Source organism: Hyaena hyaena, unplaced genomic scaffold (genome assembly GCF_003009895.1).
Source record: "Hyaena hyaena isolate Hyena2069 unplaced genomic scaffold, ASM300989v1 scaffold_999, whole genome shotgun sequence".
Lineage (NCBI taxonomy): Eukaryota > Metazoa > Chordata > Mammalia > Carnivora > Hyaenidae > Hyaena > Hyaena hyaena.
This window is the reverse complement of record NW_024081632.1, coordinates 588187-604242: the sequence shown is the minus strand read 5'-3', so window position 1 is coordinate 604242 and position 16056 is coordinate 588187. Positions and strand designations below refer to the sequence as shown.

The following is a 16056-nucleotide window of genomic DNA, read 5'->3' as shown; positions in this document are numbered from 1 at the left end:
TTGTTTCTCTACCTCAAACTCCTAGCTTAAAAGTCAAGTAGAGTATATTGACCAAAGGACTATTTTGAGATTCTCATAAGTTTTGTTTTCATTCTTAAGCCCACTGATTTGAAACATGTTACGATGAGGACTCTTGGAATAAACACATCTTAACTTATATGTAGTCAATTACAAAGCTTTACTGAAAATTGTATTTTTCCTGAGATTATCCCAATGGATTAAAAAAAGAGCTTATTTGACTTATAGGAATTTAAGAGATGAATGAATTGAGACCCAGAAATTGGAATGATAAAAATCAAAGGAAAGAATTATTTTACTTGGAAGAAACCTGAAAAACAAATGATTTAAACTGGCTCATATTTTTGGAAGTGGAATAATTATGTGTTTATATTTCATAATTTTTTTAAAAAACCTAGACAGTGAATACTGGCTTTTTCTGTTAAAGGTTTTATGTGCTTAAAGAGTAAGCAGCAGTTAAGCAACTACAGGTTTTGTCAAAGTTAATATGTAAAAGAAAGATGAGCTTTCCAGTTAATTCTTCAAAATTAATTGTAAATAAGGCAACACTAATTTCTGAACAGTTACTGTGGTCAACATTTGCTTAAATGATATGGAAATAAAAAAACAATATAGAAACTGGGTGGTTAGACTCCTGCTTCTTAACTGCTATGAGGAAGAAGACAAACACGAATCTAGGTGATAAATGATGGGCAGCCATTAGAAATAGAAGGGGGATTTGTGTTGCAGTTCATATCACCATCATATTTTTCATAATATTTAACCAGATTAAATATATTGTCATGGATCATTGGTGTAATTTGTAACTGGAAATTTGTGAAACTGGCAATTGTGTTACTGATGAGTTTGTGGTGTGTGTGTATGTGTGTGTGTGTGTGTGTGTGTGTGTGTGTATCACCATGAAAGCTCAAGTCATTTCATGTTAAATGAGCCTGTGACTAATTTTGTGGAAGCTTCTTTCCGAATTTTTTCAAAGAAAACAAGGCTTTGTGCTTGGGATTTGTTTAGTCCTAGAAGTGACAGATGTGTTTGAAAGCAAGTTGAATCCAGAGTGACAAGGAGAAATACAACCAGATTTGTAATTTTTTTACAAGGGTGTTCTTTTCCTAGAAGAGCAACATTCTTTTTTTTTTTTTTTAATTTAAATGTCTTTATTTGTTACTTTCAAAATATTTTGTTAAACAAATATCTTTTGCAAAGTTGTGTTCAAAATCCTTGCCGAGGTGCCTAGATGCAGAACGTTTATTCTTTACAACCGATAAGGCAAATTCCTCCATTTCATTTGCTGCTAACCTCCTGATAACATAAATTAAGTACTTGGTGAAGGACACAAACCACTATTAAAGAATAATGATTGTGTAGAGTGAGGGGAACTACATTGACTTTGAAAGAATACAGCAACCAATGGCAAGGTCATTTAAGTGAAGGCCTAGAGCTTCTGCAAAGTGTATATATTTTAGGGAATCATATTTGGAACAATACATGCTGGACAGTAGAGCTATAGGAGAAGTAACATGCTAAGTCTTCTCATTGATAATATCCATAACTCTGCATACATTTTTAAACATCCTGTTTTGTTTTAATTTGGATGTCTTTATACCATTCCTGATTAGTAGGACTACGTAGATCTATTTTTTTCCAACGCGATCGTATAGTATTCATTTCTTCCCTAATATTTTTCTAATACTTTAGTATTCCTAATTATGCATTTGCCAGTCCTTACACTGAGTTCTTTTTTTTTCCTTTCGAGTACTTTAAGCTCACACAATCCTGTGTGTTGGAACCATAGCTGTTAATTCCATAATCTTTCTCTATGCCCCTTGAAAATTCAGCGTATCAAGTTCCTTTCTGTTGTTCTAGGAGACAGACTTATTGTCAACTAGGCTAATTAACAAGGATATACAGCAACAAGCAAGCCACTGGCTTCATAAGATATTAAGTTAGGAATTTCACAGCCATGCCTCCCAATCTCTTGGTGAAGTTTGGAAAATGTTACATACATAAGACTCTAGTAAGGTTCAAAGGCAAATACAATTTGCTTTGACCAATTTCCTAGGACTTATTCCTTATGCAAAACTCCTTTTCTTTCTTTCCTGCTGCAAGAGATGGTACAAAACTCTCCAACACAGCTAGACATGCACCTCTGTTCTCAAACGTGTGCACAATGTAAAAAAAAAAAAAAAAAGACCAAATGATAAGAGCGTATAACTTATTCATCACTTCCCAGGCATGTCAATGACACAGAATTCCCAAAAGTTATTTCAACCTTAGAACACATTTTTTTTCTAAATGACTAAAAAAAATGATATCCTAGATTAATTCCTTTGATAAAAATAGGTGAATCTGAAATTCATTTTTATGAAGGAATGATATCAGCTAATACCATTAAATACAACTGAAGTCTATCCTTTGCATGAAACAATTTTAAGTAACAACTTCAAGAATAAAGTTTTAAGCTTTTAAATGATTCCTGGCTTATACCATACAGGTGTTAGAAGAATCTATAATTTGTACATGTTCAATATCATGGTAAAAAAAGAATCCTGGAGACAGTATGTAATTATGTGTCAATTCCAGACATCCAAAGAAAATTAAAATTCAAAACAAAGCACACATTACAGCATTATCCAAAGTTTAAGTTATTTAGGGTATTACATTGATTTGTAAGTTCAATTCTCCAAAACCCTTGTCTTTAAGATAATAACTTTATTTCACATTTATTATAGCTATGTCTTCATTATAATTAGCCTTTTATTAATAACAACACAATGCTGTGGTGTCTTGATTTATTTTTTCCCTTGATTGTATATGTGCTAATATTTGTGCATGTGCATTTTCTACCACATTGCAACAGGCAAGCTTTGGTTCAATTTCTTTGTCCTACACAAAGGAAGATTTTGAGTGCAGAATCTTAGTCACTAGGTCCTGGGTTGCCATTTTATTTTCCTCTCCTTGGGTGACTTATTGGAAGGAAATGGGTAAAGGGGAGGGGGGAAAGGAAAAGGATAGGAGAGGGACAAAGGGAAGAGTTCTCAGCTATGTTGAATCTTGATTCACGACTTTGCCTCCATTCATGGTTGGTGTTCCAGAACTTTTCCTTGAACGCCCTTGTTTTTCTCCAATTTCATGTAGCGATGGCTCTCTGTACATACACACTGAAAAGCAAAATCACATCAATTACTTATGAAAATAGTGGACATCAATTTGGCCTCCATTAACATCTCAAATTTGATTTCACCATATTCTCACTCTCACCACGAGCTCTTCCCTTCTGTGTTAAAACTAGTTTCAACTGGATAACATATTTAGTGGATATAAAAGGCCTTCTAGTTTATTGGTCATACCTTTTAAGTCTTCTTGAACTGCGGGCATAGAGTGGTTTCTGTTCTCTTACAGATAAGGCTTGAGTGTTACCTGTCTGCTAACCTAAATAATGGGATTTTCATCTAGTGTTACAGGAGACTTTACAACTATAACATTAAAAGGATAGAAATAGATATTTTTTTAGTCCTTAGTTTGCAATCTAGTTTGCATAGGGAAAAAATCCTTATATATATGCTCCTAATCTTTACCCTACTACGAGAAATATGACATTGTTATGTCAAATTGAAATACTTATCGCCAATTTTCAGGGCACCCTATATAAGAGATGATAATAGGAGGGAGGGCAAAGAAAAAAAAAAAACGCCATTTTCCCAATTGCTCCAGGTTTGAATATGCAACTGTGAAATTTTAGTTCCCATCTACATAAAACACTTCCTCTCTCCTCTATTGTTTTGTCTGGCTCTAAAGCTTAGTCATCTGTGAATTATCATGGCTGTTGCTAGATTATTGCATAAAAAGTATTTTTTTTCAATGCATAAGAATACAGTTCTTATTCTTGTAAGACAGGATCTATCATCATATTGAGTATATTAAAATATTCATTATATTGTTGTGAAATAGACACGTGTGATTATATACAAGCATATGAAATATTTCATTCAAATATCAGGAATTATTTTTATCCTTGATTTAGGAACAAAGGATTAAGTACCTCCCTCCATTAAACCATCACTGCAATGCTTTGGCAATCTGAATGTTATTGCCAATCGAATAGCTTCCTCCCTTGGGCTTTGCCCTGATTCAGGAGACCTGAGCATGGTTATGCCTGACCAAATGCCAAGCGGTGATTAAGAGAACCAATTTGGGAGCCACGCTGCCTGGGCCCACGTCCCTACTCAGTCATTCGCTAGCTCTGTCAACATGGACACATTTTCATCACTGAAAACCTGAATTTTTATGAGGATTAAATGTTGGGAATATAGGAAGCATCCAAAGATATTTAAGAGAATGAAGGAGCTGATCTCTTCATGAGAATTTTGAATAACAGATTTCAGAGAACACAGTGATGATTTTTGTTTTTTTGGCTAAATGTATTCTAAATTCAAAACTAGATTAAGAGAGTTAAGACACAAGAAATAGTCTCTTTACACTAGTCAGGGATGAGGAGAGAGGTTTTTTCCCCACATCTCAGTGGTAGAGTTCCTTAAACGTTAATGTGCTTTTGAAACATCCAAGGATATTGTTAAAATGCAGATTTTGATACAGGTTTTCGTGGACTTGAGATTCTTCATGTTTTAAAATTTATTCTGAGAGAGAGAGAGTACAAGCAGGGGAGAGGCAGAGAGGGAGAATCCCAAGCAGGCTCTGTGCTGAAAGTTTTTCAGTGATATGGGGCTCAAACCCAGGAACCGTGAGATGTGACCTGAGCCGAAACCAAGAGTCAGATGCTTAACTGACTGAGCCACCCAGGTGCCCCTCTACATTTTTAATAAGCTCCCAGGTGATACTGATTTTGGACAACTGAACCATGCTTTGGGTAGTACAAAAAGGATATATAAACTACGTTTGCTAAATATATTGTGCAAAATTATTACATTTATATATATTTTACATATGTATTTTAAGGGACCTTTTAAAGTATTTTGATTATTGCACTAAATGGCTCCCCCATCCCAAAAGACCTCTGGCTTAAGTAGCAAAGTTGCACAGAGGAAATGAGTTCAGCATAATTGATTCTGTAATTTTCAGATGATACCATTAGATAATTTCAGTTTCTGTTTTCTTTTCCAAAAGACAAAAGATCCATATGGAAGATCCTATTGAAATCTTCTAATTCCTCTTACCGATATTTCAGTTACGGGGCAAGTGTCAAAAATCTCCAAAATTAAAGCATACTTTTATATATGCAAATATAGCTATTTATTTATAACTCGTAAGTGCACAGGGAACTCAGAAGTAATGAAGTGATTCCATCAGAAAGCTATTCATATGATGCCATAAAAACAGTTTTCCCTATTTTGTTAGTCGGCTATAAAAACCAGTGCAACCACAGGACTGACTACAAGCTGCTAAATCAGAGTCTCAAAGAATGACAAAAATTATATTAAAAAATATATATATACACAATAGATTTTGACCTGCAAACTTCTTAAACTCCAATTTAGAGGTACATGAAGAATGTTACTTCTTTTTCTTTTTTAATTTTTTAAATGTTTCTTTATTTTTGAAAGAGAGACAGAGTATGAGTGGGGGAGGGGCAGACAGAGAGGGAGACACAGAATCTGAAACAGGCTCCAGGCTCTGAGCTGTCAACACAGAGCCCTCCACGGGGCTCAAACTCGGTTGGGAATCATGAGATCATGACCTGAGCTGAAGTCAAATGCTTAATGGAATGAGCCACCCAGGTACCCCAAATATGTCATTTCTGATTTAAAGAATATATTTTTTAAATAATTTTTATAGCTAAATTTATTATTTTACTACTTAATTTTTAGTTTCCTTATGTTCTAGATTCTTCCCAGGGCATTATTTTTTACTTTTGATCTTTTTTTTTTCTTTTTCTCACTCATACATAAAATACTTCAGTTATGACAATATGAAATGTTGCCATTACAATTACCACTGCGGATAACTTTTCCAATAACTAAACGCAGCTGCGCATCCTGGTATAAGTCCTTAAAGAGGCTTTTTTTAAAAATTAGCATCTGAAAATTTTCAGTGTTTCAAAAAGAAAACTCATTAGAACCGTAGCAGAGCACATCACGTGCTTCCCTTCCAGGCCCATTCACTCACTAATTTTCCAATATTCCATTAAATGGAAAAAATAAAATTCTGGGTTTTGAAAAAACTAGCTCATATATCTTCATTTGAAATGAAGAGTAAAACGTGAGTTTCCCAGTTTGCTGAAAATCCCCTTTCAGTAAATCAAATATTTGAATTTCTATATTTCTGCTTACAGAAAGAATTATTTCTTTAAAGAAAACAAACTTAGGTCAATCTAGGAATTGCATGCAAATATGAACAAAGAGAGCAAAAACTTTGTCAGAGAGATTAGTTTCTTGGGCTTTAATTGTCATTATTATTTATAAGCTCTGGGGTGTCGGTAATACCGTCTACCTCAAAAAGCTGACAAATCATGGGGTACAAACCTCAATCAAATTTTTGAATGAAAATGTAATTTTAAAACCATGACCCAATTAGAAAGCAAAGAGAGGACAAAACATCTCTCCTCAGTAATATAACTTCCTTTGATAGTTGTATCAATACTCTGTAACTGTGCTATTCTAAATGGCACACAATAAAAAGACGACACAGAATACAAGAAGACAACAGAAGGTATAAGTGTTCTATGAGGTGCATTATATGTGCAAAATGTAAAACCCAATCACCTTGATGTATAATATAACCACAATGGTAATCTTGTAAATAAACTTTTAATCCCTTAAATACGTCTGTTATTCAAGATTTTTCAAAGCCATTTTAAATTGACTAACTCATTCGATAGTCATATTAACCTCATGAATAAAGTGAGAAATTATTTTTTGTAAATATAAAAGAAACTAAACAACTTTCCTAACATCAGATGGTGTGTAGCAACAAAGCCATGATGAGAACACAAGGCTTCAAAATCCTAGTCTTCTTAGTAAAAGCAGAAGAGCAATTCATCAAAAAAAAAAAAAAAATATGTATATATAATGGAACAGAAGATTCTCTTATATCAGACTGTTTAAATTATATCCATATATTAATTGAGGTCCAAGTTGGCCTTCCTTCTACTAAATATTCCTAATGACATCCAAAAATGTTAAGGAAAACAAATGCTACTATAGGATGACCCTATGTAATAGGATGGCTGATATAAAAAACAAAAACAAAAACAAAAACAAAATTACCAGTGTTGGTGAGTATGTGAAGAAACTGAAAACATTCCACATTGCTGGTGAGGACATAAAATGTACAGCCACTATGGAAACTGATACTGTGATTTCTCAAAAAATTAAGCATAGAGTTGTCTATGTAATGTATTAAAGTGATTACATTTGAATAGATAATATTTTGGATATTTTGGGTTGAATATATTATTAAAATGTATAGCACATTCTGGTTTTTATTTTTTAAATGTGAGTATCAGAAAATTTTAAATTACATATATAGTTCACAAGATATTTCTGTTACAGTTCGATCTGAGAAGAGTTTGTTGTTCTCTACGGTTGTCCTGACTGGAACTAACACTCTAAATGACTAAACAACGGGAAGACGGTGGAGAAAACTTTCTGACTCGACTGGACCTGAGGTTCCTGTGTAGACTTGGTAGGGGCAGAGTGTCTTGGATGCCTTTGGTAGGATGATCTGGGTCACAAAACTCTTACTGACCCTTTTTACTTGGCTTAACTAATGTTGTATCACTTTCATTCAATATGGACTTTTCATTTTATTTTCTCTCCTCCAATTTCAGTTACTCTTTTGTGAACAAATCTCCAAAGATGCATTTGTGCAAGCACTGATTTGCTCATTTACTGATGCACAGGTGCACATTTAATTTGTGCCGAGCACTAGATTCCTTGGCACCTGTAGGAAATGACCTCTTGATTCCTTCCCTCGTGGACCTCCAGGCAAAGAAGGAGAGCACAGACATGCACACAAATCACGGGTATTCAGAGGCAGAGTAGAGAGCTGAAGGGAAATTAGGACATCACAATAGCTATTTGATGTTGCTTTAGCCTTGAAGGATGCAGAGGAGTTAGAGAGATGGCCAGGCTACCGAAGAAGAGTGAGGAAATGAACTGCAGGTAATATAAGAAAAAGTGACTGGGTGAAGAATGGCGTAAACAGAGAGGTAGGAAGGGATAAGCCTGGCAAGGCTAACTTGTGTCAGAACTCCTGAATTCCAAGCTAGATTTAAACCACGATCCTGATATCTATCAACCTCAATTTGGTAGTGAATGAAGAGTTAAAAAAAATATGTCCATCAAATACAGGAGTGTATAGAGAAAAATCTATTCAATCTCATTATCTGGAAAAATGTCTAACTATGTTTACATGACATGAATACAGCCAGTCAGATTAGTCAGAAAGAATCAATCAAACTGCATCTTACTGCACAGGTTCTGTAAGAAATGGTTGGCAGCATCTGAAGCTTTCATGAGTTCTGATATCTTGCAAACACAATTGTAAGCTCTTAGCAATAAACCTAGCTGAAGCACCATTACGTGAGAGACCGGCTGCTTATATAACATGCACAAGATCTGATATACTCCAAGTATCATTATTTTGATCGCAGTTGAAAGGTGGGGTTCACTTGATCAAGCTAACAAACATTTTAAGAAGGGTTATCCTTTTGTTTTCTGGGGAGCTTAACATAGTGCTTAAGAAGACTAAACACACAACAGACAATAAATCAAGAATCACTAACCCCATATATGAACATCACATATACCTTACAATAAAATATTAATCAATTTTATACAGCGACTAGTACTAGAATTTGGAGTTCTGGTATTCATTGCCAATCATATACTAACTACTAAGCAACTGTGGGAAATCTTTATTTTTTATTTAAAAATATGTTTTAAGTTTTTTATTTTGAGAGAGAGAAAGGGGGGAAGGGAAGGAGCCGAGAGAGAGAGAGAGAGAGAGAGAGAGAGAGAGAATCCCAAGGAGGCCCTGTGCTGTCAGCACAGAGCCTGACATGGGGCTCAAACTCATGAGCTGTAAGACCATGACCTGAGCTGAAATGAAAAGTTGGACGCCCAACCAATGGAACCATCCAGGTGCCCCTATTGTGGAAAATCTTAAAGAAGCATGTATAGGAAACTGCCTAGTTTCTGATTTTCAAACATTTCTATACATTGTACAACTGCCGAATTGTGCTTCTTAAATCACCCCTGTATTATGTAAGATTAAGTTCTTCTTGTCCTGATAATCAGGTCATTATTAGTAATTGTATGACCTCTGATCTCTTAATTTGCATTATTTGAGTGTACAATGATATTTAAGGGGGGATGCTTTTCTATCCCTTTCTATTACGATAAGCTATTATTTCATTAGGAATAGATTTGTTTGGCTTTAGGAGGCTCTACAATGTTTTAAAAATCTCTTTGTTCTTGGGGCGCCTGGGTGGCTTAGTCGGTTGAGCGTCCGACTTTCGCTTAGGTCACGATCTCGCGGTTCGTGGGTTCGAGCCCCATGTCAGGCTCTGTGCTGACTGCCAGCTCAGAGCCTGGAGCTTGTGTCAGAGTCTGTGTCTCCTTCTCTCTCTGACCCTCCCCTGCTCATGCTGTCTCTCTCTCTCCTAGAAATAAATAAAACATTTAAAAAAATTTAAAAAAAATTTCTTTGTTCTTGAATAGGTTCTTCCTGTCTGTTGCATGTATTAGGCCCACTTCAGCTACTCTTTTGGTGAGGAATAATTTCCGGACCAGGAATACACTGAAACAAGCAAACGAAAAAATCCAACTCCCTGTATTTCTTGTTTTCCCAGTTCCCCAATCACACTGTCAGAAACTCAGATTCAGTGCCACTGCCCATTTAACAGCTGAACACAAGTTCTCTGATTTAGGCAACTTGAGATGTTACAATCTAACCACGTCTCATCCATGACTCTGTGGATATCACTTGTGATACAGATTTTATTTTCAGTGGGTATGATTTAATGGCTACCACTTGGCATGGAACTGATTTCTAACTGTGTTTCTTTCTGATTTCAGGTCACACTATTTTTTCAACCATGTTTCAATATCCATCAAGAATGTTCAGTGTCCTGATGATACAATGCCTGATTAACAGCACTGCTTCTGGTTCACCTGGCCCTTCTGGTTGGTTCTTGATTGCATTCCTTGCCCTCTTTCTTCTTTAAAACAGGAAAAAAAAAAATACTTGCTCCTTTTTATCCCACAGGATGCTTTTGAGATACATATCATTATTCCTCTAACACATGTGGTATGAAAATAGTTTTTGATACATGTTGAAAGGAGATAATATTCTGAAAAGGGAAGCATTTCTGTTTGGTTCTGATTTGGGGGAGAGAATATCCTTCCTCATGTGCACACACAAGGACACACAAAGTTTCTAAGAGCACAGCCCATATCGTGCATTACTTTAAGACACAGCAATCACTGGAAATCCCCAGTTCAACTCGTTAATGTGAGCAGATCACACCTGTGTGATGTCACGTTGTGACTTGGCATGGTGAAGGCTGTCATTGTCACAGCCACCCCAGATGCACTGGCTGTATTTCTGTAGAAAGGCATGTAGTCCTGGCGTCATAAATGAAGTGCTACACTTGGTCATAACAAGACCATAAGCTACCAACTTTAGAATAATACATGGTATTAGCTGTATTTCTTTTTTGCTTTACTTTTACATGCAAGATTGTGCTCTTAAAAAAGAGAGTGATCTAATATATATCAGGGAGCACTGAAACCTTGTCAAAAATAAAAACATCTCCTCTTTATAAAATTAAGGATAAGTATTTCCAGGTCAGGCTTTACAATTACTACTTTTCTATTATATTCTTTTCATGGTACCTTTGTTGCAAATGCAGTCATCAGAAATATGGAAGGGTTCTTTGCCATCACACTAGCTCAGATTCCCTGTTTGTAATTTTTAGCATTCAAGAGTCACATTTATATCCATTACAAGCTTTTCTTGGAAAACAAACCAAAATAATGCCTTTCTTAAAAGTATGAAAAAAAGTGGAATCTCAAAAGTTGCTATTATTTATAAATCAGAGAACTGTAGTAAACCAGGTGCAGGTGCCATCCAGGGAGCCCTCTCCTCCTAAGCAGTGTCCTCACAATCATAGCTAATATTAATTGAGTTCTTACTATATATCCGTACTTTATATACACTATGGTTATTTTAAATGATCCAAAAGATAGATACTTTTATTGATTACCTTTGCAACTGAGGAAACTGAGGAACAGAAAGGGTAGTTTGTTGGAAGTAGTGCAGGACACTATATGGCAGAATCAGCATTAAAATTCATGTGTGATTAACTCCAGGGCTTCTGCTCTAAGCTTATAGTCAGATAGTTTAATGTGTCTGGAAACAAAACAAAAAACATAAAACTTTCCTGACTGGACTCAAGTCAGAATCTTGATCCCAATCCTCATGAGGCTGCTCAGCACTTCCTGGAACACGACTGCATTTCTCTTGCCAATTTCCTCTCCCATTCTTCCCAAGTGACTACATCCTTTCACTTAACTCCTCAAACTCTCCTCAGACTCAGTAAATAAGCCTTGTCTTCTTTTCTTGTCTTATCTCTCTCTCTGTCTTCTTTTCTTGTCTTGTCTCTCTCTCTCTCTCCTTCCTCTCCCTCTCTTTCCTTCACGTTTCCCTTCCTTCCTTCCTTTATTATCAGCAAACAACCTTGTTTTGCATTTCACTTCGCGAAGAGAAGCTGAAGAGAAAGTGTCCGTATTTCCACCATGAAAAAGACCATCTGCATGTATCTGCTCACACGTGTTGTGGCTCCCTGCTAGTTACAGAGCTTGAACCTTCCTTGTACCTGCCTAAATCCAGCCCCCTACTTGCCACTTCCGTGCTGGAGCCCACCCCCTTTGGTCAGTGTTACTCAGTGACCATCTCTCCTCTAATGCCCAAAGTCACTCCTCACTTGTTCCCACCAATCTATACATATTGTGCAATGGCTTCAAATAAACAAGCAAACAACCCCCCGCCTCCCGCCCAGTGGCTCGCATGTTTCTCTCCAGCCACTGCTTCCCATTTCTCTGCTCCTCTTTTCCAGCAGAGCACCTCCAAAGTGTGATCTGATATTACCTTCTTCTTTTCTTTACCTCCTGTGATAACCTGAATCCCCTTTAATTAGACTTATCCTGCTACACCATGGAAATCACTCTTGTCAAGTCACTATTGCCTGTACGTTATAAACCCATTGGTCAAGCCTGCAGCAGCTTAGTGGCTCCTCTGGTGGTCTCTGTAAAGATAACAGCTCTGGTCATAGTTTTGCCTCTTTCTAACTCTACGGACCTGGGCGAGTAGTTAACCTCTCTTAAACCTCAGTTTCCTCATGTTTAAAATTGGGATGATAAGCTTAGTCTGCATACTCTCAAAGCGTTAGTGACTATCAATTGATACTGTGGTTAGGGAAGCGTGTTGAAAATAACAGCAAGCACACTAATGGAATATAAAGCAGTACAGTTGCTACTAATTATTACTTATATTACTGCTGGATTCCTGAAGATCATTTAAAAAGTGAGAGTTGTTGTAATTATGGGGAGAACCAGGTGGAAATCTTTGAGGGTCAATATTGTTCTATAAGTGAGTTTGGAAAACCTGTATGGAAGGCAATTGTAGTTGCTGCTGACAAATTCTGTTTCCAAATGGAAGCAATAAACTCTAGTTTCTGAAAAAGTTCATAAATGACACTCTATAAAGAACCCCCATCCTATACCAGTTTCTATCAAAGAAGAATGAAATATGACTAATCTTCTTATTACAATCTACCAATTTAATTGAATTTTCCTTGGCCCTCTGTAATTTCTAAGAAGTGGAAAGGTTAGATTGCTCTGTTAGTTAATGTACCATTAAAGATATTTAATTGTCTTAATAGCAGATCATGGAAGGGTGTGAGCAATTAACATGAAGCAATTTCACACCTTAATTAATGTCACTTGGAATCCCTTTGGAACTGTAGAAGAATTCTAAGTGCTGGTTCAGAAGCAATGTATTGCCAAAGGAATGCACCCAGTGCGCTGTAAATATTTATTATAAAGACTTAAGAGACATTGTGAACACAAAGATCTGTATCTTAATTTAGAAAGAGATCAGAAGCAATATTTGTGCGCAAGAGAGACAGATATGGAAGAAGAATGTGTCAGGGAGAGACAGGAGGGTTTTATTAAAGACTAAATTTAAAGCCAGGGAAATGCTGCTTTGAAGGAGTTACACAGGGAAAAAGGTGTCACAGGCTGACAGATATTCAAACCTCAAAAGATGGGAAGAGAGATCGAGAGCGAGAGCGAGAGCGAGAGTGAGAGCGAGAGAGAATTACAGCTATTATCTTTGCTAGAATTAAAACAATCAGGGGCATCAGCAGTACGTATTTCTTTGTTCCTTAATCTTTCTTTGTCTTTTGGTATGATTGGGTCTAAAAGAGGATTTTGGAAAACACAACATTTAATTTTCTTTCCAGGCAATTGAAATGAAAATATCAAAATCCGTTGGCCATTAGTATTCTCCCAATTAGAGGTCTAAAGCATTAGGACTCCTGATTTGTTCAGTTCTTTGATATCGCATTATAAAGTTCTTGAAGAGATTATTTTCCCTTCAAATTTCAGTTTTCACTGTCTCTCATCCCTTCAGGAATACTGCATCTCACAGCATTTCTCCAGTACATAACCCAATAATACAATGTCCAGTTTCCAAGGGAAAATGAAAAAGGCACTTTGTATTGATCTAACAGATTTGGGATATCCAAGTTTCTTACAATGTCTAATCTTCATGTTATTCCTAAGAAACAGATGGCATTTATAATCAACTTCATCTTCAGAGATCACTGAGATTGAAGAGGGTAAATCATTTTATCAGAATTACTTAGCAAAACATTGGCAAAATTTTTATCAGAAGAATCAGACATTTATTCTTGATTAATTGATTTCTATTAGGTTATTTTTTCTCAGTGTCAATGTAGTACAGTAATTGGTGTTACCTCTGACTTACTCTGTACTAATTTAACTCAGCACTAAACTACAGCCATCTTAATAACAGTAGGAAATGGCAAAATGTAACATGTTTGATCTATTTAATTCCATGGTGTCAGAGTGACAGTTTACTCTATGTTAGTCCAACATCTGATCACAATAATTTGAATAAATTTAAATAATTGTCTATGGACATCTAGATTTGATCCAAATGAGCCTTGAATCACCGAAATCAGTGTAGAACACTAAGTCTTGATCCTGGACCCCATCATAATCAGTTGGACAATAACATCAGAACACTCCGGAGACTTGGCCTGAGAATCTGTAGCTTTCTGACCACTCCAGATGGTTCAGATACTGATGTTTGGGAAACACTGATCTACATTATACTGCCGGCACTTAAATCAAGATCTATTAGCTGAAGTCGACAGTTATACCAGGAAAATCGGATAATTTATACCTGTGTGTGTGTATGATAGTGTTGTCTCCTCACTGGAAAATACATTGGTGGAAATTAGCAATGTTCCCTTATTTCCAGTTTAATATTTATGTAGCAATGATTCTCAATTGATATTTACTAATTTTACTTTAGAAATGTATTTCTCTCTCCGGGATTAAGTTTGTGAAGCTTAAACCTTTGGAAGGTGCACACGTTGTTTTCAGGAGGAAGGAACTAGATTCTGAACTCAAACCACCTGCAGGAGCTGAGTGAGCTTCTTGGAGGAGAGAGGAGAAAAGGACGAGACTGTATCTTGTTCTTTGTCAATGAGTATTTGCCTGCTGTATCTAAAGCTAAAGGGGGAGGTTACCACCCAGACAATTTAAATCTGGGGGAGTTACTTATTTGTGGTGTGAACAATGCTCTGAAAGGGCAAACGGGAATCACAAAGCCTATGCTGTTGTCTTAAATTCCAGGGGAGGGGACCCATGTAAAGGTCGATGCACAAGTGTACATATAATGGGTTTAAATATCAAGTCCATCCATCTGTCTGAGTAGACACCCTTGCAACCCTTCATTAACACCACCTGTGTTCTAAACCCAGGGTGGAGAGCGAGGCTGTGATGGGAAAGAGGCTAGTGGGTAATTATTATCATTTAATCAGAGCGGGACTTAAAGATCCTAGGACTGGCAGAGTTTAATTTTGGGAATCATGACACAAAATGATATCATCATCAGGACGGGTAGAAAGACAAGAGTGTTTGAAAAATAAAACAAACCTCTGACTTTTCCTCTATCAGTGGCCAATTCTCTTCCCAAAAGGGCGGGGGGTGGGGGGGAGGGACATTTACAGTCTGTGTACTGGATTTTATTGGTAACCATACAGTGGTGGGTTTACAGGTTTATAAAAATTCCTTTAAAACTTAAAAATAAGTAACAACCTCCCTGGCTAGCCAGCAATATGGCCAACCTATTATGAAGCTGTCATTTTCCTCCTTTTCTGAAAGTGTCTTCTAGTTATGTGCTTTATAACTGGTATATGGAAAAAATATTACTGAAGACTTTCTTTACAATGAGTTATGGCTATCCTACTCTTTCCAAAAAAAAATCACAAATCATCTGTTATGGAAATAGCTCATGAATTTGTGCTTTATTCATTCAATAATTCAATAAAGGCAATGTGTTTAGGATCATTTTGTTTATAAATCCTAAATTGGGTTCCATGAAGGAACACGGGTTTACAATAAAGGGCTTATAAAGACTGCACAGAATGTCACTGTCAAAGAAATTTAGGAATCAGCTGCTCCAAATTTCTCCTTTGCAGAATAGGAAATGGAGCCTATTAAAATTAAGCAAAAAAAAAAAAAAAAGTGATGTATTGTCAATTCTTTCTTACCTAGTTTTAACATGGCATTCCCGTAACTATTTTATCTGATTATCTACTGATATGATTTTATCTTGTCATATCATGTGTACATGATATGGTTTCCATTTTGCATGGTTTAGAGCTAGCTTGCTGTTCAGGCTGTACCAGGTGTAACATTTCTGCTTTGCTATCACTGACTTTTCTACGTAGGCTTACTTCAGATTCAAGGGCAGTAGAGTGTAGGG

General features: G+C 36.3%; 1 protein-coding gene across 3 annotated transcripts in view; it reads right to left on the bottom strand.

Annotated features, from left to right (window-relative positions):
* Nucleotides 1-1724: 1724 nt before the first annotated feature.
* FGF12 (fibroblast growth factor 12) overlaps nucleotides 1725-16056 on the bottom strand; it is a 573044-nt gene continuing 558712 nt past the window's right edge. For all 3 annotated transcript variants that reach the window (XM_039221707.1, XM_039221706.1, XM_039221705.1), the window contains one exon: nucleotides 1725-3173. In XM_039221707.1, coding sequence (XP_039077638.1) covers nucleotides 3055-3173 — 119 coding nt within the window. In that variant the 3' untranslated portion in view covers nucleotides 1725-3054. The remainder of the gene's footprint in view (nucleotides 3174-16056) is intronic.